Raw genomic sequence first — 27129 nt, forward strand, 5'->3', positions numbered from 1 at the left:
TGAGACGACAAAAGTAAGAACACGCCACTCTTGTATAATCTACTAATCGAATTAAACAAATGTCAAAACAATCCAAACAAAAGGTTGGCTACTGGTTGAGCTACTGCTCTTGGAGAGTATTTGAATAGCTAGTAGTATCAACGCCTTCCTGATCTGATTGCCCGGTTTGGTTGTTTGGCTCTATCTTTCCTCCCTAACAGAGCCTGCCTAACGACTGCCTCACCTGTCCTCCAGGTGTTCAATAGTTGGCTATGGCTGAAAATCCATCAAGTGGTCTTGCAAGCTAGATAACAGAAAGCTAGAAACAGAGCAAACCAAGATAGACTGGTCCAGAGAGAGGAATGTCTCTGAGCTGTAGCCAGGGCCCTAATCTAGCTGGAATCTACATGCAAACAACAGAATGGTCTAGCTGTGTTTCATTAGAGATTTTAAGATATAGAAATTAAATTAGGTTGTGGTTTTTGGTCGGTCACTGTAGTCTACTCAACAGCAGGAATAGAAAGTTAACAATGTGGTAATGGAGTCTGAAATCAACACCAGTTAGATGGCCAGTTTGGATGACCTACTTTTTCTGTTGTCTTGCCTGCTGTTTTCTCCTGAAATGGCTAAACAAATGTCATTACAACACACACACGGCCTGACTGCTTGACACCACATGCAGTGTGTTAAGGACATTGCATTCTCACGTTCCAGTCAACAGGAGTGGGGCACACACAGCTAATTATATTTCAGCGAATTACATGTAACTGCTGTTGTAATATAGATCACTAACAGACTGAAAGTGAAACATCGCCAGTGTGGGATACAAAAGCTGCAATTTCATTTACAGTGTCTACATTTTGTCCTTGAAGACAAGAAGTCATCACATTTTCTTAAAGTTGTCTTCATTATCAATGGGGACAACCTTGCTCTCTGTATCACGGTAAATATTTATACAGTTGCTATAACATGCAAATGTTTTGGGATTGTCTCCTAGTGCAGGCAGACCAGCTGTAAATTTAAGTCTGTCTGCCATAAAGGAGCCCTGTACGACAGGGCTCATACTGTATTAAAGGACAAATATAGAAATGATTAAACACCCATGGTGATTTCATTAAACCTCTGTTACTGTTCCCCAGTCCAGTTCAAACTATCGTTTGACTATTTGTCTTGCAGGCTGCATAACGTTGAGCGTGTATAATTGCATTTATGTTGGAGGGTTTTCCCCTGTGAGAAGTATGCTGAAGGAAATGTGTATTTTATTTCATGATGTTGCTGTAGATTTCTTGTGGTTTTGTGCCCTCAAACATTATGAAATTGGATTTAGTAGATCAAACCCCAAGGACTTATTTTAGCTGTGAGTAGCTCAGTAGTACCTCAGTACATCGAGTGTGCAGTTTAAAGCATTTCCTCGTCTGCCAAATGAAATACTTTTGGCCATGTAGTGTATGTGGACACCTGCTCGTCAAACTTCTCGTTCCAAAATCATGGGCGTTATTATGGAGTTGTTCCCCTCTTCCTTGTTATAACAGCCTCCACTCTTCTGGGAAGAGTCGGGCACTGATGTTGGGGGATTTGGCCTGGCTCACAGTCTGCGTTCCAATTCATCCCAAAGGTGTTCAATGGGGTTGAGGTCAGGGCTCTGCAGGCCAATCAAGTTCTTAGGCTTGTGTGCGGCTGTTCGGCCATGGAAACACATTTCATGAAGCTCCAGACTAACAGTTCTTGTGCTGACGTTGCTTCCGGTGGTAGTTTGCAACTCTGTGTTGAGTGTTGCAACCGAGCACAGATGATTTTTACTGCTGAATGCTTTAGCACTCGGTGGTACCGTTCTGTGCGCTTGTGTGGCCTACCACTTCGCGGCTGAGACGTCTAAGAGCAACAACGTTTCCACTTTACAATAACAACACAGTTGACCGGGGCAACTCTAGCAGGGCAGAAATTTGACGAACTGACTTGTTGGAAAGGTGGCATCCTATGACGGTGCCACGTTGAAAGTCACTGAGCACTTCAGTAAGGCCATTCTACTGCCAATGTTTGTCTATGGAGATTGCATGGCAGTGAGCTCGATTTTTATACACCTGTCAGCAAGGATGTTGCTGAAATAGCCAAATCCATTAATTTGAGGGTTGTCCACACACTTTTGTAATTATGGTGTATCTATGTATATTCAATAAGAATGTGCCTATCAGCAGGGGGAAAATGCTAACATTATTATGATGGAGAGTGAAATTGTAAATTATGCGATGAGCTATATGCCATTTAAAATGGAGACACTCACTGGGGACAATGACATCCCTTTCCATACAATACTTGATCGCAAATCATCCTCGCGCTGGTTGGAAACAAATACAAAGTCTGGCATCGCAAGCAATTCCTCCGTGCCAATGATGTGGCAACGCTCCTTGTGGTTAACTGGCATCATGCACATCGATTCCATAACTGTCTGGATTCTCTAGAATTTTTTTTGTTTGCTCAAAGAAGCAGAATGCCATCAATCTTGTCTGGTGGTTGGCTCGTTAGTAAATAGAATACAGACCGTGTAGACCACTACGTCACTGTTGGCCCCCGACACCTCCCAGCTGTGTGTTGCCTTCCTTCCCTGGCCTGACTGGTACGATGGATGACACACTGCTTGGTCTAGGCTCACAGTACAGTGACTTTATAAGGAATGAAGTGAGAGCTTTAACACTTGTCTCCACAGTAGGAATGTTGTGCAAAAGGGACGACTGAACGACATAATAAACTAAACACAATGATTGATCGGCCGATTTAAAAAAATATATATATATTTTTTGTAATAATGACAATTACAACAATACTGAATGAACACTTATTTTAACTTAATATAATATATCAATAAAATCAATTTAGCCGCAAATAAAAAATGAAACCTGTTCAATTTGGTTTAAATAATGCAAAAACAAAGTGTTGGAGTAGAAAGTAAAAGTGCGATATGTGCTATGTAAGAAAGCTAATGTTGAAATTCCATGCTCGGAACATGAGAACAAAATGAAAGCTGGTGGTCCCTTTTTAACATGAGTCTTCAATATTCCCAGGTAGGAAGTTTTAGGTTGTAGTTATTATAGGACTATTTCTCTCTACCATTTGTATTTCATTAACCTTTGACTATTGTATGTTCTTATAGGCACTTTAGTATTGCCAGTGTAACAGTATAGCTTCCGTCCCCCTCCTCGCTCCTCCCTGGGCTCGAACGAGGAACACAACGACAACAGCCATCCTCGAAGCAGCGTTACCCATGCAGAGCAAGGGGAACAACCACTCCAAGTCTGAGCGAGTGACGTTTGAAACGCTATTAGGGCGCACCCTGCTAACTAGCTAGCCATTTCGCATCGGTTACACCAGCCTAATCTCGGGAGTTGATAGGCATAAACAGCGCAATGCTTGACGCACAACGAAGAGCTGCTGGCAAAACGCACGAAAGTGCTGTTTGAATGAATGCTTACGAGCCTGCTGCTGCCTACCACCGCTCAGTCAGACTGCTCTATCAAATCAGATTTAGTTATAACATAATAACACACAAATACGAGCCTTAGGTCATTAATATGGTCGAATCCGGAAACTATCATCTCGAAAACAAAGACTTTTATTCTTTCAGTGAAATACGGAACCGTTCCATATTTTATCTAAGGGGTGGCATCCATTAGTCTAAATATTCCTGTTACATTGCACAACCTTCAATGTTATGTCATAATTACATAAAATTCTGGCAAATTAGGCGGCCCAAACTGTTGCATATACACTGACTCTGCGTGCAATGAACGCAAGAGAAGTGACACAATTTCACCTGGTTAATATTGCCTGCTAACCTGGATTTCTTTTAGCTAAATATGCAGGTTTAAAAATATATACTTCTGTGTATTGATTTTAAGAAAGGCATTGATGTTTATGGTTAGGTACACATTGGAGCAACGATACGCACCGCATCGATTATATGCAACACAGGACACGCTAGATAAACTAGTAATATCATCAACCATGTGTAGTTAACTAGTGATTATGATTGATTGTTTTTTATAAGAAGTTTAAGTTGCTAGCTAGCATTATCTTGGCTTACTGCATTCCCGTAACAGGCAGGCTCCTCGTGGAGTGCAATGAGAGGCAGGTGGTTAGAGCGTTGGACTAGTTAACTGTAAGGTTGCAAGATTGAATCCCCCAAGCTGACAAGGTGAAAATCTGTCGTTCTGCCCCTGAACGAGGCAGTTAACCCACCGTTCCTAGGCCGTCATTGAAAATAAGAATGTGTTCTTAACGGACTTGCCTAGTTAAATAAAGATTAAATAAAGGTGTATAAAGCAATAGGCCAAATCAGTGTCCAAAAATACCGATTTCCGATTGTTATAAAATCTTGAAATCAGCCCTATTTAATCGGTCGACCTCTAGACAGTATACTACTTCTCACCTCTGTCTCTAACTCTCCATCTTTCCCTTTAAAAAAGATTTTTAACCCAATGCTCTCCCCTCGACCCCGCACTCTCGCCGCGCGCTGGCTAAGGACCTTTGCTTAGTCTGGCCTCATTGGTTCCCAGTGTAGACTGTGTATAGGAGGCTCAGGCAGCATGTTAGTCACCTGTAGCAGAGAGAGTCCCAGTCTGTAGCGGAGAGAGTCCCAGTCGCGCTCAGTCATTGTAGTCTTTGTTTTGTGACGCCTCGTTGACCCCTCTTCAGAAAATAAGTGGAAATGTGTGCACTTCTAAACACTATCCACAGCCCTGTGTTACTGTAGGTGTGTGTCTATATAAAAGCTGATTTTGATACCTTCTCGAACCCTGACCCATTTTCATTTATGTCTTTCAGGTTGAAGATGTATGTCCACAGCCCATTTGATCACATCAGGGTCTTCATGAAGGCTGAGGGCAGGAAGGCCAACTCTGTGAGGTATGAATGACTCTAATGCTAAGAGATTCTCCATTGAAAGTGCTTTTTTGGGGGGGTCCAGAATTGAGCTTAATATGGGTCTGGGAAACTGATGTTAAATGTGCCCAAATTGGACCTCAGTTCTCCTATTAACAGCACGGTCCATTCCATTGACATTAATTAATTGTCTCATCAGATTGTTCCAGCAACCAAAGTTCTAATTTCAACACAAAGATTTGTAATCTCATCAAAAGTCTTGTCAGAATCCTGTCAGCACTCAGGCATTCTGTCCATGTGACCGTTCTGTTTCCGCCTTTTTCGCGGGCCTCGCCACTCTCGTGATGGATTTATCCCGCATGTATGAAATCGACTTAATGGGTTTATGAACATGACATCACTCGCCTTGTAAATTCCTGCTGAGCTACGCAGTGCCAAAGCAGAGATTTTTCATTTCCCCCGGCCTAATTCTTTGTGCTGTAATTCCAGTTGATTCCACATTTTGGGAATGCCGTTTATCAGCTGGACACAGACATACTTTGTGTGGGAAGGGGATGGTGCTGGTTTTGATGGCACACATTTGCCTCGTCCAGTCTTTGGCTGTCACCCATTTCCACTTAGTCATAGAAAGTTGATCTTCTACACTCATAACCTGCTGTGCTCTCTGACCCCACAACTTCAGTCTACAAGTCCACCAGCCCCCTTACTTACCCTTCTAATGTGAAGGTACTTGTTCTTCGCAAATAGCATCAACATGACAGTGAGTCTCCCGCGGCCCATATCACTCCTGAGATTGTCCTTTAGGTTACTTACCACAAGCTTCATCTATGCGTGTGCACATGGGTGGAATGGGATTTTTTGGGGAGTAGTGGACACCTTTTGGTAACCTGATATCCTTGCCGGTCCCACTCCCATTCACAAGGGGGCGATGCCAACGTTATCTCTATTTGGGTATTTTGTGAATGCAAGGAAAAGTCACCTTCCCTTGCTAGTAGCAGCCTGGCTAATCGTCCTTAGCTTATGTTTTTTAACGAGGCTATCTAGTAGCCGTTTTAGCTTCCCACATCTCCATGTGAAAAAATCTGATCATAGCTATAAAAAAAAAGTCTGCCCTGGCAAATATTCTTATACCTGCTGGTGTAACCTAAAACATTTATCCCAGTTTGATATGTTGTTTATGTCTTCTTTCTGATAGCAGCTAAAAATAGATCATGTTTTGGTCATGGAGAAAAAGCACATGGCTGGCTGGCTAGCCAGCTAGCCTGTTTGTTTTGTTTACTGTTAGAACAGTCGCTGAGATTATATTGGGTTATCAATGCTTTGATGAATAGCCTGTAGACCGGATCAAGGAACCAAGCAACAACACTGCCCCCATGGCTGCAGAAGGAATGATACAGCGTGTCTCAATTGTCAGGTAGTAAAAAAGTATGTTGAATGCCAGAGCGTATTACAAGGATCCGCCCCTTTTGTGACGGAATTGACATTGCAGCACCGAGTCTTGCGTCTGCCCAGAGCGAATAGTAAGCTTTAATCCTTTAGTTAGTGATGGGTATCCCAGGAGGCTCCTCTTGTCAGTCATCTCGGAGTCTTTTCTGTTCTTTGGGATACAAAGTAAGTATCACACAGACCAGGGGCATCAATCAGATCCCCGTCAGGTAATGTACGCGTAGTGAAAACGGCATGTTAAACCTCAGGATTTTCTACGAATTTTCACCCTTGAATTGTTTCCTTGGGAGTGTGTGGATTCCTCCAGCCTTGAGGCCTTATTGCCCACTAGTCCAGTAAAGACGCACTCTATTAACCGTGTGGCTGTGGGTTGTCCTTAAATCCTCAATCCTTAAATATGTGTGTGTACTAAATGGCATCCTATTCCCTATATAGTGCACTGCTTTTGGCCAGAGCCCTGTGGGCCTTGGTTTAAAAATAGTGCACCATTTAACTAAAAATAGTGCACCATTTAACTAATAGAGTATAATTTGGGATGCAGCCAGGGTGTAGATGGGGGGGGGGGGGGGGCGGGACAGCTGGCTGGCTGGCAGCAGAAAAGGAAAAGCAGCGACCTGCCCCCTGCTATGACTAATGGAGATATTCATCCATCAACACCACGTCCTCTCACCAACCTACTACCTGTTAACGACACATACACAGGAAGATGTGGGGGGGACTAGGGTAGGAGAGGTGTTGCAAACTGAGTGTGTTAATGAGTTATGCTGCATTACCCTAGCGGCTAGCCCACCCCGCGACACAGTGCTAGCTAGTAAAGTAGGGAGGAGAACAATACCAGAGGTGTGACTCTTACTTTCCCCATTAGCTCATCCACCCCCCCCCCACACACACACACTATTAATGGTCGTTGGTATAGGGCTCTATAATGGCCTACCATTACGTGCGCCATTTTACTTTTATTTTGTGTTTATGATCAACATTATGGTGTTTTAGTAGGACAGACATGTTCTCCCGTGGCCAAGGTGGAATTGGCTCATAATATCAGCAAGGTACAGTTACATAACAGGGCATAATGTGGAGGGAACAAGCCATAACTGTAATATGAAGAGGGGCCCTGGGCTCCTGACAGGGGTCACATCCTATTGAAGGGCTCCCAAAAGGCCTAAAACAGTGCATCCCAAGCATGTCTGGGCCTCCCAGTGCAGTGCATCCATCCTATGCAACCCTGTGATTAAATGTTATGATGTAATTCTGTTCGCTGGGACTGGACACACAATATGGCTAGTTTTACCTATAGTACAAATTGCTGTCCGATTCAGACCACCTAGAGGTGAAAGAAACGCATACCTATTTAGGCGAGGTGCTGGCTAACGGAGTGGAACACTTAAAAAGAAATGAAGGAGAGCCTCACGCTCTAGGAGCTCAGATGTAAAAATATTTATGTCCAACGTTTCGACAGACAAGCTGTCTTCATCAGTGTATAATGACAAACACATAATGACATATTTATATAGTGTCAAAAGACACACAGGTGTCTGTAATCATGGCCAGGTGTAGCCTGATATGATTGGTTAATTGTCATATATTAAAATAGCATACAAAAAACAAATGGATAGCGTACGATTATAGATACAATTTGGCTACATAAGCCTACAAACATTTACAATAGCATAATCACAAGAATGGCTTCAGATCAAAGTCTACTTTGAGACCAAAGGGAGCAAGGGTCTTTAAATGAAAAATTCAAAAGATTTTTGGATTCAAGCTGAAGGATGGGGCTGAAGAAATGTAAGCACGCTTCATATTTGGATCTATGCATGCAATGGTCGATGAGCTCAACATGTACTGTAAATGTTGTAAAATGCACCTTTAAGTTGGGGTTCATAGAGCGCTGGCTACCTTCAGGTTTAGGTTTAAGCTGTGGGATTTGGACAGAACAGTACAGTCCATAGTTGGCCCCGGGTCAATCTGCTCCTGTGTTGAATTTCTTACAAAATGTCTGCCAGAATATCAAGTATGAATCAAATAAATGGCTGCTCCTGTACTAAATATAGCTGTGTAACTAGTAAACATCCTCTTACTTGAAGAGAAGCAGCACGAGCGTCAAGCGCCCTAACACTGGCCTCCTGAGCGGAGCAGTGGTCTAAGACACTGCATCGCTGTTCCACTGGAGATCCTGGTTCGAGTCCAGGCTGTCGCAGCCGGCCGCGACTGGGAGACCCATGGGGTGGTACACAATTGGCCCAGCGTCGTCCGGGTTAGGGGAGGGTTTGGCCGGAAGGGATGTCCTTTGTCCCATCGCGCACTAGCGACTCCTGTGGCGGCCCGGCGCAGTGCACGCTGACAGTTGCCAGGTACACAGTGTTTCCTCCAACACATTGTGGCTGGCTTACAGTTTTTGGGGGGAATTGTGTCAAGAAGCAGTAGGGTTGTGTTTCGGAGGACGCATGGCTCTCAACCTTCACCTCTCCCAAGTCCGTACGGGAGTTCTAGGGAAAAAATAAGCCCTAACCTCTCGGGCTGGATGTTTATTTATTTAATACCTTTTTGAAATGTTGATTTCCACTCGTTTGGATCCAGAGGATGTCCTTCCCTTTGTCAGCTTGCTGCAGAGTAGAGCAGAGATCCAATGAGCAGCTGGGCTGTCCAGCCTGACAATGAGAAATGCTGCCTAGTTTAAAATATCAAACACACACTGCAAAAGACAGTGAGGGGGGGAAAAGTTAGTGGTGGTGGTTTATCATCTGTTTTCTCCCCTAGAGAAGGTCTTAGCCCCTTAAATCACAGGCAGCTGTAACGTTCCTTTAGTTATCCCATCGACTACGCTCTCTCCTCACATCTGTGGTGTGATGTTCCAACCCTCTCCTTAAGGCATCCGCATGCTTCCTAGCGCATGCTTCTTTATAGCTTGTGCATACAGTGCCTTCAGAAAGTATTCGGACCCCTGACTTTATTCACATTTTGTTGGGTTACAGCCATATTCTAAAATGTATTACATCGTTTCCCCCCCTTCATCAATCTACACACAATACCCCATAATGAAGAAGCAAAAACAGGTTTTTAGACATTTTTGCAAATGTATGAAAAAAAACTAAAATATCACATTTACATAAGTATTCAGACCCTTTACTCAGTACTTTGTCGAAGCACCTTTGGCAGCGATTACAGTTTGATCGGGTTCAGGTCAGGGCTCTGGCCCGGCCACTCGAGGACATTCAGAGATGCCACTGTGTGCTTAGGGGCATTGTCCTTTTGAAAGGTGAACCTTCGCCCCAGTTTGAGGTCCTGAGCGCTCTGGGGCTGGTTTTCATCAGATCTCTCTGTACTTTGCTCCATTCATCTTTGCCTCGATCCTGACTAGTCTCAGTCCCTGCCACTGAAAAACACCCCCACAGCATGATGCTGCCACTACCATGCTTCACCATAGGGATGGTGCCAGGTTTCATCCAGATGTGACACTTGGCATTCCTGCCAGAGTTCAGTCTTGGTTTCATCCTACCAGAGAATCTTGTTTCTCATGGTCTGAGAGTCTGTAGGTGCCTTTTGGCAAACTCCAAGCGGGCTGTCCTGTACCTTTTACTGAGAAGTGGCTTCTGCCTGGCCACTCTACAATAAAGGCCCGATTGGTGGAGTGCTGCTGAGATTGTTGCCCTTCTGAGAAGTTCTCCCATCTCCACAGAGGAATTCTAGAGCTCTGTCAGTGACCATCGGGTTCTTGGTCCCTCCCTGACCATGGCCCTTCCACGATTGTTCAGTTCGGCCAGTTCTAGGAAGAGGTACCCTTCCCCTGATCTGAGCCTTGACCAAATCCTGTCTCGGAGCTCTATGGACAATTCCTTCGACCTCATGGCTTGGTTTTTGCTCTGACATGCACTGTCAATTGTGGGACCTTGTATAGACAGGTGTTTGCTTTTCTAATTCATGTCCAATCAATTGAATTTACCAAGGATGATCTATGGAAACAGAATGCACCTGAGCTCAATTTTGAGTCTCATAACAAAGGGTCTGGATACTTATGTAAATATATTATTTTTAATTAGCAAACAATTCTCAACCTGTTTTTTTCTTTGTCGTTATGGAGTATTCTGTGTAGATTGCTGAGGATTTATTTAATGTTTTAGAATTAGACTAACGTGGAAAAAGTCAAGGGATCTGAATACTTTCCTGAAGGCACTGTATATTATGATGACATTTTGATGTCTTGGAGTTTTTTTTTCAGCTGTACGCTTACATTTTTTTCTTCTGGAGGCAAGCAGAAGATCTGAACCGAAGTCTACGCCCTTTGTCTGTGATTATTGAAAAATCCCTATTGTTGACCAGTCTTTCATTCAATGAGGGACAACTCACTTTCATGCAGTTTTTTTTCCCATTGAAGAATACATCAAACGTCTTAGTTAGATGCAAAATTGTGCGACTAAGATATCTTCGGCAAAAAACGTGTTTTTTAAGCACATGTCTTTTTAGGGAGGTTAGCCGAGTTCGGATAGGCTCCAGCCGAGCTGAAGCATGCTGACGCCTTCCTAAAACCGTGTCTCTCTCCCTCAGCTCTCTTAAAGATCCCCTTGTGTTTCTCTTTTCTTAGCACATGCTTGTATTCAGTCTCTTGGTATTGCTATGGTAAATGTTTTGTATTGTTATTAATACAGCTGGGTAATGATTATAAGAATGTTACCTAGAGGATGCAACCACAGACCCAACCACAGTCTGGTAAAGCAGCCACCTGCACGTAGCTGTGGTTTGCTGCCTCTTCTCTTATAACCTGAACTGAAGTGCTCAGATATCCATATTCCTCTAGCTCACGTAAGGTGGCTGTGATTTCGACCCCTTTGTGGTTTGGATCATCTTAGCTTAGATAAGAGAACCTGTTGTGAATGTTAGAGCCCGACCGATTTATCAGTTCACCGACATTGGACGATTATTTTACAACTACATCGGTATCATGAATGTCTACTTCGTTTCTCTGGTTTAAAGCCCCCCCCACCCCCACACACACACCCTCTAAATTACAACAAAGGAATTCCCTCTGAAGTAACACCTGATCAGAGCACTGGACTCACTCTGCTCAGGACTCGTTCTATTTTATATTTGGGTAGAAAGTTCTAGAATTTAACATCATTCAAGAAGATTTTGAGCACAGTTCATCTTCTCTCGGACCAAAGTCCCTCGGGCTAGTAACACCCACTCGAGTGTCAGTTATTTCTCTGTGGTCCTGACCATATGTCACTTCTCTCATCCTTCCTGGCCAAATGCTGCAGCTACCTACTCATCCTTCAGTAATAATAGTTAGGTAGCTGTTGGAAAATAATGGGAACCTTCTAGAGCTTCTACAGAACCCAACAGTAAACTGTGTGTATTCTCGCTCTTCTGGTGGTGATGGCTCTTAGAGACACATGCATGTACATGAGAACACACAACCGCCACATTTCCCAGAGGAAGTCTGTCCGGATTCTGAGGTTTATTTGCCTCTTACAAGATATGTTTTGTAGATTTGCCAACTGATAGGAGTATGAGTTGCAGCTCTCTCATCTCTCGATCACTTTCCCTCCCTCCCTCCGAGTCTGTCTCTTCCTGATCCTGCCGCAGCAGGAAATGCCAACAGATATTGTTGTTGACTTGAGATCATCGCCCACCTCAGAGATTTTAGTAGGCTTTCTTGGAACCAACCTGAGGCACCGTAGTTAAAACCTGTAACTGTCATGTTGCATCCCAGCTCTTGGATTGGTTTGGTGTGTGGGGATGTGTGTGTGCAAAGCAAGGTTGCTGGGTTGTTACCCTCCTACGGCCTCCTCCACGTCTCCTGATGTGCTGGCCTGTCTCTTGGTAGCACCTCCATGCTCTGGACACTACGCTGACAGACACAGCAAACCTTCTTGCCACAGCTCGCATTGATGTGCCATCCTGGATGAGCTGCACTACCTGAGCCACTTGTGTGGGTTGTAGACTCCGTCTCATGCTACCACTATAGTGAAAGCACCGCCAGCATTCAAAAGTGACCAAAACATCAGCCAGGAAGCATAGGAACTGAGAAGTGGTCTGGGGTCACCACCTGCAGAACCACTCCTTTATTGCGGGTGTCTTGCTAATTGCCTATAATTTCCACCTGTTGTCTATTCCATTTACACAACAGCATGTGACATTTATTGTCAATCAGTGTTGCTTCCTAAGTGGACAGTTTGATTTCACAGAAGTGTGATTGACTTGGAGTTACATTGTGTTGTTTTAAGTGTTCCCTTAATTTTTTTGAGCAGTGTATAATAATTGAGCACACAGCCATGAAATCTCCATAAACAAACTTTGACCGTAGAATGGCTTGACTTTCAGGTCAACTGTAAGTGCTGTTATTGTGAAGTGGAAACATCTAGGAGCAACAATGGCTCAGCTACGAAGTGGTAGGCCACACAAGCTCATAGAATGGGACCGCTGAAGCGTGTAGCCCGTAAAAAGTTTGTCCTCTGTTGCCTCTGGAAGCAACGTCAGCACAAGAACTGTTTAACAGGAGCTTCATGAAATCGGTTTCCATGGCCGAGCGCTATGCCAAGCGTCGGCTGGAGTAGTGTAAAGCTCTCCACCATTGGACCCTGGAGCAGTGAAACCGCTTTCTCAGGTGTGATAAATCACACTTCACCATCTCTCAGTCCGACGTACAAATCTGGGTTTAGCGGATGCCCGGAGAACGCTACCTGCCCCAATGTATAGTGCCAACTATAAAGTTCGGTGGAGAAGCATTAATGGTCTGGGGCTGTTTTTCATGGTTCAGGCTAGGCCCCTTAGTTCCAGTGAAGGGAAATCTTAATGTTACAGCATACAAGGACATTCTAGACGATTCTGTGCCTCCAACTTTGTGGCAACAGTTTGGGGAAACCCTTTCATGTTTCAGCATGACAATGCCCAGTGCACAAATCGAAGTCCATATAGAAATGGTTTGTCAAGATCGGTGTGGAAGAATTTGACTGGCCTGTACAGAGCCCTGACCCCAACCCCATCTTAACACCTTTGGGATGAATTGGAACGCGGACTACAAACCAGGCCTAATTGCCCAACATCAGTGCCGATCTCACTAATGCCCTTGTGGTTGAATAGAAGCAAGTCCCAGCAGCAATGTTGCAACGTCTAGTGGAATGCCTTCCCAGAAGGGTGGAGGCTGTTATAGCAGAAAATAAATGTAACCTTTATTTAACTAGGCAAGTCAGTTAAGAACAAATTCTTATTTACAATGACTGCCTACACTGGCCAAACCCGGATGATGCTGGGCCAATTGTGCGCCGCCCTATTGGACTACCAATCACAGCCTGTTGTGATACAGCAAGGGGGGGGACCAACTTCATATTAATGCCCATGATTTTGGAATGAGTGTTCACCTACTTTTGGTCATGTAGTGTATATTAGAGTTAGGCCTATATCATGTCTAGGTTATTGGTGATTACCGGGTAAGCTGGATGGAGTGAAATGGTTAAGCGTAGAGACAAACCATGTCACTCCATAGGACTGCTAACCGTTTAGCATGATCTATTACCGTCAAATCAAATTTTATTGGTCACACACACATTGTTAGCAGATGTTACTGTGAGTATAGAAAATGCTTGTGCTTCTAGTTCCAACAGTGCAGTAATATTTAACAAGTAATCGGACAATTCCCCAACAACCTAATACACACACACACCTAAGGTAAATGGGTGGAATAGGAATATTCATATAAATATATGGATGAGCAATGACCGAGCACCATAGGCAAGATGCAATAGATGGTGTAGAATACATTATATACATATGAGATGAGTAATGCAAGATATGTTAACATTAGATTTTGAGTCTATGTAGGCAGCCTCTGCAGTGATGGCTGTTTAATAGTCTGATGGCCTTGAGATAGAAGCTGTTTTTCAGTCTCTCGGTCCCAGCTTTGATGCACCTGTACTGACCTCACCTTCTGGATGGTAGCGGTGTGAACAGGCAGTGGCTCGGGTGGTTGTTGTCCTTGATTATGTTTTTGGCCTTCCTGTGACATCAGGTGCTGTAGGTGTCATGGAGGGCAGGTAGTTTGCCCCCGGGGGTGCGTTGTGCAGAACACACCACCCCCTGGAGAGCCTTGTGGTTGAGGACGGTGCAGTCCGACAGGATGCTCTCAATTGTGCATCTGTAAAAGTTTGAGGCTTTTAAGTGCAATCTGAATTTCTTCAGCCTCCTGAGGTTGAAGAGGGGCTGTTGCGCCTTCTTCACCACAATGTCTTTGTAGGTGGACCATTTCAGTTTGTCCGTGATGTGTACACCAAGGAACCTAACTTTCCACTGCAGTCCCATAATGTGGATAGAGGGGTGCTCCATCTGCTGTTTCTTGAAGTCCACCATCATCTCCTTTTGTTTTGTGGACGTTGAGTGAGAGATTGTTTTCCTGACACCACAGGCCCCTCACCACCTCCCTGTCTCGACGTTGTTGGTAATCAAGCTCACAACTGTTATGTCATCTGCAAACTTGATGGGTGAGTTGGAGGCATGCATGGGTGAACAGGGAGTACAGGAGGGGGCTGAGCACGAACCCTTGTGTGGCCCCAGTGTTGAGGATCAGAGAAGTGGACATTTAGTTTCTTACCTTCACCACCTGGTGGGCGTCCCATCAAAAAGTCCAGGACCCAATTGCACAGGGTGGGGTTGAGCCCCAGGGCCCTAACCTTAATGATAACATTGGAGGGTACTAAGGTGTTGATTGCTGAGTTGTAGTCAATGAACAGAATTCTTACATAGGTATTCCTCTTGTCCAGATGGGATAGGGCAGTGTGATGGCGATTGCATCGTATGTGGCCCTATTAGGCCGGTATGCAAATTGAAGTGGGTCTAGGGTGGCAGGTAAGGTGGTGATATGATCCTTGAGTAGTCTCTCATAGCACTTCATGATAACAGACGTGAGTGCTACGGGGCAGTAGTCATTTAGTTTTTATCTTTGCCTTTCTGTACCCAAAAACAATGGTGGCCATCTTGAAGCATGTGGGGACAGCAGCCAGCTGATCTGCGCAGGAGAGGGTGGGCTAGGGATGCCGTCTGGGCCGCCAGACTTGCGAGGGTTAAATGACGGCCATGGAGGAGAGGGTGGGCCCTCAGTCCTTGGTATTAGGCCCCGTCGGTGGCACTGTATTATCCTCAAAGCGGGCAATGGTGTTTAGTTTGTCTGAAATCAAGACGTCGGTGTCCGTGCCATGGCTGGTTTTCTTTTTGTAGTCCGTAATTGCCTGTAGACGCTGCCACATACGTCTCGTGTCTGAGCCATTGAATTGTGACTCCACTTTGTTCCTATACCGACATTTCGCTTGTTTGATTGCCTTGCAGAGGGAATAACTACACTGTTTATATTTGGCCATATTCCCAGTCATCTTTCCATGGTTAAATGCAGTGGTTCGTGCTTTCAGTTTTGCGCTAATGCAGCCATCTATCCACTTTTTCTAGTTAGGGTAGGTTTTAATAGTCGCAGTGGGTACAGCATCTCCAATGTACTTCCCTATAAACTCACTCACTGAGTCAGCGTATAAATTGATGTTATTCTCTAAGGCTGCCCAGAACATATCCCATTCCGCGTGATCAAAACAATCTTGACGCGTGGAATCGGATTGTTCAAACCTCCGTTGGATAGTACTATTGGACGGTAGGATCAAAATGTAGTCGTGGTCAGATTTGCCAAAGGGAGGGCCTTGTATGCATTACAGAAGTTAGAGTAGCTGTGATCATGTATTGCCCGCTTGAGTGCTACAATCATTATGCTGATAGAATTTAGGTAGCCTGTTCTCAAATTTGCTTTGTTAAAATCCCCAGTTACAATAAATGCAGCCACGTGATATATAGTTTCCAGTTTGCGTAGAGTCCAGTGAAGTTCCTTGAGTGCCGTCGTGGCATCGGCTTGAGGGATATACACGGCTGTGATAATAACCGACGAGAATTATCTTGGGAGGTAATATGGTCGGCATTTGATTGTAGGTCAGCTGAACGAAGACTTGAATTCCTGTATGTTACAATTACACCTTGAGTCGTTAATCAGGAAGCGTACACCCCTGCCCTTCCTCTTTCCAGAGAGATGTTTATTTCTGTTGGCGCGACGCATAAAGAATCCCGGTGGCTGTAACGACTCCGACAACATATCCCGAGAGCCATGTTTCCGTGAAACAGAGAATCTTACAATCCCGGATGTCTCTCTGGAAGGCAACTGTTGCCCTTATTTCATCTAACTTGTTATCTAGAGACTGGACATTGGCGAGTAATATCCTCAGAAGCGATAGGTGGTGTGCACGCCTTCGAAGTCTGACCAGGAGGCCACTCCTTCGAAGTCTGACCAGGAGGCCACTCCGTCTACCTCTTCTGCCGCTACGTTGTTTTGGGTCGACCTCTGGAATCAGATTCAATGCCCTGAGTGGTCGTATTCCTAGTCGTAATGTTGGTAAGTTGACATCGTACTGATATCCAATAGTTCTTCCCGGCTGTATGTAATAACGCTTAAGATTTTCTAGGGAAACAATGTAAGAAATAATACATAAAGAAACTAAATACTGCATAGGTCCTAAGTCCTAAGGAATAGAAGAGAGGCGACCATCTCTGTCGGTGCCATCTTGCGCATCTTGTCGGCACCATCTTCCCTAACACGACAGGATTACTCAGGCACTACTGATGTAATCGCAAAAAGTGTGAAACACGAGGAGCTTCAAGGGCCGCAGTACTTTTGGTGATGTTATTGACTTGGGTTAAGTCAGTAGTTTCCATTCTCCATGAGGAGGGATGGGAATCAGCAGTGTGGAGTTTTACTGTGCCAAACCATGACTCTTATCTCCATCAATCCTCCTCCTCGAAAGACAGACCAAGCCTCAGCAATGAAGTCATAGAAGGATTCTACAGCTAGAGCAGATGGGTTGTTTTTTTATTTTGGCTAACCCTAGCCCTTTTCCTAATCTTAACCTAATTATCCTAACCTGCTATGAAAAGTCAATTTTGACATAAGCTGTATCCAAACTAGTCAAAACTTGTGTGGAGAGAGAATGTCAACAATGAGCAGCGGCCATTTTTTGTTCACCTGGGGGGGGGGTGGCCTGCTGGTTGCTATAGCTTCTGGTGGTTGCAGTGTAGTAACACATTTTGTTTTTTTGTTTAGGTATCAAGAGCTGGATGTGGCAAAGACCCTGAAGGAAAACTTGAAGTTCAAACTTGTGATTGAGTACCCATTGCTACACATTGTTCTCAAGGACCACTGCCACGACTACCCACTGAAAGGACCAGGTAATAACAAGCACACCAACCACACCTACAGTAAGCTGCAAGTAGGCAATCCATCATCCCTTCTAGAAAGTTTTAATGTAACATTTCGCTAAGAACAACCTCACCAAGGCTGGTGTTAGAGGGAGCAGAACTCTGACATGATGAATTGGTCTATCCTTACATTAACATGACATCTCCGGTTTCATTAGTCAGCAGTTTGTTTGATATAGTCCAAATATATTTTGCATGTCAGCAATCAAGTGTTCAAGATGTGTAACTTTCAAAATACACAAATACAGCCGGTATCATGCATTCAATAATGGGTTCTCCTAGTGACTCCATTATGACAACATGCTGCCCCAGAAGAAACATGTGTTCTGTGTAATGTCACACATACTAACACCTGTCAGAAAGTGGCTCAAATATGATTCACGTAGGAACTGTTAAAATTATGCATGTGAGTTAGGCTTAAGTCAGTAAGGGAGAGTGGCCAAAACGTTGGTCGTCCTACTTAATCTCATAATCAAGACAAGTCTTACAGGAGGCTACGTCATACAGACGCCAAGTTGAAGTAGTACATGCCTGGAGATGCCAATGTCAGGGACAGCAACAAAAACAAACAGTAGGTAGGCCCAATCAAATCACCACACTTGTCCTCGGTAACCATATCAGACTCTTATCGGGGACCCAGAACAGATGGGTCATTTTAGCTCAAGTGTGTTGCTAAGCTGTTACACTAACTCTAATACTTGCTCTGCTACTGAGTCTCCACAACATTGAGAGAAAAGCCTGTAGGAAGTGATGAAGGGTAATCGGACCCTGTGGTATGCTGTCTGTTTCCGATAAGGCGGTGTTGCCAAGCTGTTACTCTGTAATGTCAATTATCGTAACATTACTACTGAGTCACCACAACAGTGAGAAGCCTGCATGAGGTGATAACACATCGGACCCAGTGGCGGAACTGCTGTGTATTTACAGAGAAGATCTGTTGTGGTCCTAACTGGCTCTGGCGGCAGCTTGTTCTGTGGCAAGGATGGGCAACTGGCAGCCCCCCTTTTGAAGGCCCTCTGGTAAATCCCCCCCCCCCCCCCCCCCCCCCAACAGTTTTTATCAGCCACTGATAATCACTCAATTAACCCATGTCGGCCAGCTATCTAAACTTGTAATCAACCATATATTTTGTTAGTCTCCCTCATATCATATTAAAAACTGCGAATGTTTCTTACCACCCTATGGCAAAATGTGTAGAATGGCAGGAAATTAGCTGTAAAACCGCTAATTTTCCATTCTGCCCCTTGGCAAAATTTGTAGAATTGCACAAAATGAACTTTTTAAAATGGTTTAATCTTCTCTCCTCCTCATGGCAAAATGTGTAGAATTGCCGAAAACTAGTTTTTAAACAGCAACTGCGGCCCCTCATGATGTGTTAAGATTTTTTGCATCCCCCACCCCCATCAAAGTTGCCAATCCCTGGTCAGTGAGTCACGGTTCCTTTGGGTTGAGTCATGCCCTATGATAAGCCCCACTTCAAACAATGATCTATTCCTACTAGCACTGACTGTTGATAACTACTTCATGGGGGGAAATGTACTTACTGTGATGTGGTACTTACCCAGCTATCTTAAGATGAATACACACATTTTAAGACACTCCATATATAGAGTTGAAGTCTTAAGTTTACTTACACTTAGGTTGGAGTTATTAAAACTCGTTATTCAACCACTCCACAAATGTCTTGCTAACAAACTATAGTTTCGGGAAGTCTGTTAGGACATCTACTTTGCACGACACAAGTAATTTTTCCATGAATTGTTTACAGACCGATTATTTCACTTATAATTCACTGTATCACAATTTGTGGGTCAGAAGTTTACATACATTAAGTTGACTGCCTTTTAAACAGCTTGGAAAATTCCAGAACATGTCATAGCTTTAGAAGCTTCTGATAGGCTGATTGACACCATTTGAGTCAATTGGGGGTGTACCTGTGAATGTATTTCAAGGCCTACCTTCAAACTCAGTGCCTCTTTGCTTGACATCATGGGAAAATCAAAATAAATCAGCCAAGACCTCAGAAAATAAATTGTAGACCTTCACAAGTCTGGTTCATCCTTGGGAGCATTTTCCAAACCCCTGAAGGTACCACGTTCATCTGTACAAACAATAGTACCCAAGTATAAACACCATGGGACCACGCAGGCGTCATGCCGCTCAGGAAGGAGACTCGTTCTGTCTCCTAGAAATGAATGTACTTTGGTGCAAAAAGTGCAAATCAATCCCAGAACAACAGCAAAGGACCGTGTAAAGATGCTGGCGGGAACTGGTACAAAAGTATCTATATCCACAGTAAAACAAGTCCTATATCGACATAACCTGAAAGGCCGCTCAACAAGGAAGAAGCTACTGCGCCAAAAACGCCAGACTACGGTTTGCAACTGCACATGGGGACACAGATTGTACTTTTTGGAGAAATGTCCTCTGGTCTGATGAAGTTGAAGTTGTGGCAAAATGGCTTAAGGACAACAGAGTCGAGGTATTGGAGTGGCCATCACAAGGCCCTGACCTCAATCCTATAGAAAATTTGTGGGCAGACCTGAAAAGGCGTGTGCGAGCAAGGAGGCAAGGAGGCCAACAAACCTGACTCGGTTACACCAGCTCTGTCAGGAGGAATGTGCCAAAATTCACCCAACCTATTGTGGAAGGCTAACTGAAATGTTTGACCCAAGTTAAAAAAAATTTAACGGCAATGCTACCAAATACTAATTGAGTGTTGTAAACTTCTGACCCACTGGGAATGTGATGAAAGAAATAAAAGCTGAAAGAAATAATTCTCTCTTGACATTTCACATTCTTAAAATAAAGTGGTGATCCTAACTTTTTACTAGGATTAAATGTCAGGAATTGTGAAACACTGAGTTTAAATGTATTTGGCTTAAGTGTATGTAAACGTCCGACTTCAACTGTATTACTAAAATGTATAACAAGTCAGCCTCATTCTTGAATTCTTTAATTCTCTTCACATGGGTATTAATCTTGTGAAATGTTCTAATCATTTTTCTGAAAATGTTTACAGTGAAAAAGGAGCTTTTGGTCATGGAGTATTTCTTCACATTGATATAACATTTTTGCCCCCCTTGATTCCTCACCCCCTCCTACAACATATGTCCGGCGTACATTATTGCATAGCTAATGGTCTGACACACCGCCTCATTCGACTAAGGCCCACTGAGCCAAAATATGCTGTCAGCGTAGCCAGACCCTGCCCGTGCTAATGTAGAAGTGTGTGTGCATGCGTGTCTGTTAAGCATGGTGAGACTGCAGTGTGTGTGTGTGTGTGTACGCCGCATGGCAACTCCCACATCCTGTTAACAATTGCCCACCACCGCCCTTTCATTTCAGTGGAGCCTGTGTTGGCCCATGGCAGTCCCATGATGGAGGGGGCATGGCGGGGTAACGGTCGGAGAGAGGAGGGGAGGACAGAGGTCTCACAGCCCCAACTGGGGCCACCCTTCCTGGGAAGCTCTCCTGAGACTGACCCACCCAAGAAGAAAAGAGCCAAGAGAGAACCAGAGGAACTTGAGGATGGGGAGATTGGAGATGGTGATGATGATATTGAAGCTGATAAGATGGTCAAAGAGATTGTTGCCCATGGTGATGATAATGGGGATGATGAGATGCCAATTGATGGTTTCCATGGTGACTGCCAAGTTGATGACAACCCAAATTATGGTAATAACCATGTTGATACCCATTCTGGTGGTTGTTGTATTGGCGATGCAATGATTGCTGCTACTGAAACAGTTGATGACAAAATCAGAGGGGACCCAGAGAGTAAGGCAATGAGCCAGAACCTGCAGTCTGTTAATCTCTTGAGCCATTTCCCAGTCAATAATAATGATAGTATTAATATCGATCATGGTGCTAATGGTAATGACACTGGGTTTGATGTCAGTAAAAAATGATAAAGATACCAGTGAAATTTACTGAAGAGTTTGAAGCAGAGGGAGATTGAGTCTTGGCATGTTTTCTTTATGTAATCAGATGTGATTCAGTTGGACCGACTTATAAAAATGTTCTTGTTGCATTATTTACTCTTACGTAGTGGTTATTTCAACAGCCAATTGGATTTTATCGACTAACAATGTTCATTTGTTTTTTTTGTCATCCTTTTTATTTGATTTTGTACATTATCAATTGAGATGCTTTCTTAAATCAAATAAATACATGTAACATGAAGTCACTGTTTTTATTGACTGGGATATCAGACACCTTTTTGATTGTGTGGTACAGTAGCTACGAAGTCTGCATTTATTACACGTTTTGAAATGGTCACTTTCATAGGATTCTGTCAAAGACAAACTTGGTTAATTCTTCATTATAGTTGTTTAGACGTTCCTCAGTTGGAGTGCTAGACAGCCAGTATCTGTCATCATGCCCTGTTCAGATTCATCTGTCTCAAAGGAGTTCTTTCTAGGTGGTTAACAAGGTTTAACCTGACTAATTCCGCCCATGTCATAGTTGGCTACAGAATCATCTTGCTTGTTACGTACGCTACCAAAGCAACAAACTCATGTCTCTATTTTCTGTTGGAGTATAATGGCGATCTGAAATGTCTTCATTTCTCAGAACAAGAATGGACTGACAAGTTTCAGAAGGTAATTATTTGTTTCTGGCCATTTTGAGCCTGTAATCAAATCCACAAATGCCGTTGCTCCAGATACTCAACTAGTCTATAGGCGGCCAGTTTTATTGCTTCTTTAATCAGCACAAGTTTTCAGCTGTGTTAACATAACTGTAAAAGGATTTTCTAATGATCAATTAGCCTTTTAAAATGATCAACTTGGATTAGCTAACACAATGTGCCATTGTAACACAGGAGTGATGGTTGCTGATTATGGGCCAATGTAAATATTCCAAGAAAAATCAGCTGTTTCCAGCTACAATAGTCATTTACAACATTAACAATGTCTACACTGTGTTTGATCAATTTGATGTTATTTTAATGGACAAAAATGAGCTTTTCTTTCAAAAACAGTGACTCCAAATGTTTCAACGCTAGTGTATGTTGTGTTATATTGGGACAGCATCAGCCAGTAGTGATACAGGAAAGTGTAGCTCTCCAATGGGAATTTGTGTGCATGTGTTGTCATAACCTCTACCAACCCCTATGGCAATGGTCAGATATTGGGGGTGTGATGACTCATTTTCCACACCTCACGCAGGGAGAGGTCTCGATCTCACAGACCGTGTGTCTCGCTCTCATTTACCAGCCAGTCATTACTATAGTACTGCACCAGCCTGCCAGACCTAGTGGTGGTAGCTATTAAGCCCAGGGGTTGTCTACTGGCTTTAGAGGTAAAGTGCTAGGCCTATTTCTGAATGCAAACAGACATGAAATAAAGCTGAGAGAAGTTGCCCAGAATGTGCCCTCCACAGTTCAGCAGGGGGCATTGTGGGTTAGATGGATAACTAACCCACAATGCCCCCTGCTGAACTGTGGAGGGCACATTCTGGGCAACTTCTCTCTGCTTTATTTAATGTATTTGTTTGCATTCAGAAATAGGCCCAGACTGGTTGGTAATGTTTGTACAACGCTGCATGCTGCTGAGAGTTTTGGTTCAGAAGTTCCAATGAACTGTTATACCCTTTTAGAGGTCTACCACATAGAACAGAGAGGATATCAGTGTTCTAATTAGTTGTTTAGGTTTTCACAAATATTTTTGTGCCCTGCTACCCCATGTATACATAACACATTTTTGATGTTCAACTGCTATTTTCTTGTGACCTTCTAGTCTAGATAAAGAGATGAAGTTTGTCATAGAACATTCTCCACCCGCATCGCAGCAATGGGTCCCTACTGAACTCTGGGATAACAATTGAGAAACCTTTTTTTAAACATCTGTTATTCCTGGCATTTTTGTGTTCGCCTGTGATAAACTACCTCCCACTGTGTTATAGCAGCTGGGTCTTACTTTTCTATCTCAATAAATCCCCTCAAAGAAACCCACACAAAGCACTGCTTTTGTTTCTGTTTGCTGTTAAAAGTAAATGGTCCATTTTTAGTCTGTTGAAAACAAAGGCATTTTTAAATAATTCCTCTGATCCAATTTCACAAAATTGCCCCTGATATTTCTGAAGTTGGGTTTTGCAATTAATTAGGCTTGATTTGGTGGTTTGCTTTCAAACGACAATGCGTGCATAATTGTTTGTTTATGAGAGCAACTTGGGGACCCAGCTACTCTGCTGTGGCTTGGTTCTGTTTGGGGGAGTGTGTGCAGAAGCACAGTGCATGTACGGAGGCACGCGAAGGCGCTGTGGAAAAGTCTGCTTTAGCTCCAGAAGAGTGTTTTGCGTGGAGAGGAGTGTTGCTGCCCTGGTGTTTGTAATACCGTGTTCACACAGCTGTGCTGACCCAAAACATACTGTTTTTTTTACTTGTCCTGTTGTTCTTTTCCATATAATTTTTTTTGTAGATATACAACCAGGCCAGCGCAGTACAGATCTGCTCAGTAGTCTGAAAGTGCATGAATGACTGAGAGCTCTTTGTTCCTCCTCCCTGGTCCTTCTTCCCTTTGTATCCTTGGTTGGTCTGTGTGAGGAGAGGTGTTTGGGAAAGCCCTCAAAATTGTCAGACTCCAGCCACCCAAGTCATACTGTTTTCTCTGCTACTTCACGGCAAGCGGTACCGGAGGGCCAAGTCTAGGACCAAAAGGCTTCTTAACAGCTTCTACCTCCAAGCCATAAGACTGAACAGCTAATCAAATGGCTACCCAGACTATTTGCATTGTCCGCCCCACCCCCCATTTTTACGCTACTGCTACTCTGTTTATTATACGTTTATAGTCACTTTACCTCTACCTATGTGTACATATTACCTCGACTAACCTGTGCCGACGCACATTGACTCTGTACCCATGTATATAGCCTCCATACTGTTATTTTATTGTTGCTCCTTAATTATGAGTTATTTTTACATGTGTTTTTTACCTCAGTTTATTTTAAATAAATACTTTCTTAACACTTAACCATCAACTGCAGTTAAGAAATTAAGGGCTTGTAAGCATTTCACTGTAAGGTCTACACCTGTTGTAGTCGGCGCATGTGACAAATAAAATTTTATGTTATGTTTTTTAGGTAATGATGACCTGGGCAATATTTCATTAAATATCCTTCACAGAATTCCACATTGGTCCAATGAGGTATGTTTTTTTCATGGGGAAGCATCAAGCCTTGTGTTAATTATACACTGCTCAAAAAAATAAAGGGAACACACACAATGTAACTCCAAGTCAATCACACTTCTGGGAAATCAAACTGTCCACTTAGGAAGCAACACTGATTGACAATACATTTCACATGCTGTTGTGCAAATGGAATAGGCAACAGGTGGAAATTATGGGCAATTAGCAAGACACCCCCAATAAAGGAGTGGTTCTGCAGGTGATAACTACAGACCACTTCTCAGTTCCTATGCTTCCTGGCTGATGTTTTGGTCACTTTTGAATGCTGGCGGTGCTTTCACTCTAGTGGTAGCATGAGATGGAGTCTACAACCCACACAAGTGGCTCAGGTAGTGCAGCTCATCCAGGATGGCACATCAATGCGAGCTGTGGCAAGAAGGTTTGCTGTGTCTGTCAGTGTAGTGTCCAGAGCATGGAGGCGCTACCAGGAGACAGGCCAGTACATCAGGAGACGTGGAGGAGGGCAACAACCCAGCAGCAGGACCGCTACCTCCGCCTTTGTGCAAGGAGGATCAGGAGGAGCACTGCCAGAGCCCTGCAAAATGACCTCCAGCAGGCCACAAATGTGCATGTGTCTGTTCAAACGGTCAGAAACAGACCCCATGAGGGCTCGACGTCCACAGGTGGGGGTTGTGCTTACAGCCCAACACCGTGCAGGACGTTTGGCATTTGCCAGAGAACACCAAGATTGGCAAATTCGCAACTGGCGCCCTGTGCTCTTCACAGATGAAAGCAGGTTCACACTGAGCACATGTGACAGACGTGACAGTCTGGAGACGCCATAGAGAACGTTCTGCTGCCTGCAACATCCTCCAGCATGACCGGTTTGGCGGTGGGTCAGTCATGGTGTGGGATGGCATTTCTTTGTGGGGCCGCACAGCCCTCCATGTGCTGGCCAGAGGTAGCCTGACTGCCATTAGGTACCGAGATGAGATCCTCAGACCCCTTATGAGACCATATGCTGGTGCGGTTGGCCCTGGGTTCCTCCTAATGCAAGACAATGCTAGACCTCATGTGGCTGGAGTGTGTCAGAAGTTCCTGCAAGAGGAAGGCATTGATGCTATGGACTGGCCCGACCGTTCCCCAGACCTGAATCCAATTGAGCACATCTGGGACATCATGTCTCGCTCCATCCACCAATGCATCGTTGCACCACAGACTGTCCAGGAGTTGGCGGATGCTTTAGTCCAGGTCTGGACTAGGACCCTCAGGAGATCATCCTCCACCTCATCAGGAGCATGCCCAGGCGTTGTAGGGAGGTCATACAGGCATGTGGAGGCCACACACACTACTGAGCCTCATTTTGCCTTGTTTTAAGGACATTACATCAAAGTTGGATCAGCCTGTAGTGTGGTTTTCCACTTTAATTTTGAGTATAACTACAAATCCAGACCTCCATGGGTTGTTAAATTTGATTTCCATTGATCATTTTTGTGTGATTTTGTTGTCAGCACATTCAACTATGTAAAGAAAAAAGTATTTAATAAGAATATTTCATTCATTCAGATCTAGGATGTGTTATTTTAGTGTTCCCTTTATTTTTTTGAGCAGTGTATATTAACTTAATATCACTGTAGACCAGTGTAATGCACCGTGGACGTCTCACTAGTGCGTTCCTAGGACATTACTTACAGTTTGGATTAAAGTTGTTCTATAGAGGACAGATCTTATCTAATTAATTTTACGGTCTGGTCTGCATCCTTCTGATCCAGCGTCTACACACCAGACACATCCAGCAACTCAACAGCGTTAAACTTACTAAACATATTGGCTGAAGCCTCTCTTTTCCTCTTTTCTCTCTCACTCCCTCCTCCACCCAATTCCCCCATTACTCTCGCTCGCTCTGTTTTATTTCATAGCCCTCATTAAACAGCCCTGCTCCTCTCCATCTGGTGTGAGAATGAACGCAGGTAGCATTATCACACTCCTGTGGCCGGGATGAAACTGACTGAGGCATTTATATTGCTAATCAACTTGGCAACTTGTTAGAGTATTGTGCAACACAGTCCCTGCCAGGATGCAGTCAGGACTTACTGATACACCATCTCTCTCAATGACCATCATGTCCCTAATTGATGTAAGTCAAATCTCAGACTGACCGGTGCATATAGTATGTTGGTTATGTTCCTGCTATACTGCTACCAGCCACCAGATGGCCCTGTTCTAGAGGAAGTGGGTCTGTTTCTCTGGTTGGTCTACTCTAAATGGCTGTTTAAAACCCTCCGTGCCTCTCACCCTTGGGTTCCCTATAATAGTGTATAATAACCTGAGGTTATAGACAAGGGGGAAATAAAAGAGATGACATCAGTGCCTCAACAGCTTCCAGAATGCTGTAATGCTCTAATGGCTGAGCCTCCCTCTCTCT

General features: G+C 43.9%; 1 protein-coding gene across 1 annotated transcript in view; it reads left to right on the forward strand.

Moving 5' to 3' along the window:
• Positions 1-21759, forward strand: part of znhit6 (zinc finger HIT-type containing 6) — a 43379-nt gene extending 21620 nt beyond the window's left edge. The window contains exons 7-10 of the mRNA XM_020499504.2: positions 1-13; positions 4798-4878; positions 17420-17544; positions 20923-21759. The exon at positions 1-13 is cut by the window's left edge and continues 68 nt beyond it. Coding sequence (XP_020355093.1) covers positions 1-13; positions 4798-4878; positions 17420-17544; positions 20923-21485 — 782 coding nt within the window. The 3' untranslated portion in view covers positions 21486-21759. The remainder of the gene's footprint in view (positions 14-4797; positions 4879-17419; positions 17545-20922) is intronic.
• Positions 21760-27129: the final 5370 nt, after the last annotated feature.

The sequence above is a fragment of the Oncorhynchus kisutch genome, linkage group LG13, assembly GCF_002021735.2.
Source record: "Oncorhynchus kisutch isolate 150728-3 linkage group LG13, Okis_V2, whole genome shotgun sequence".
NCBI classification, from domain to species: Eukaryota; Metazoa; Chordata; class Actinopteri; order Salmoniformes; family Salmonidae; genus Oncorhynchus; species Oncorhynchus kisutch.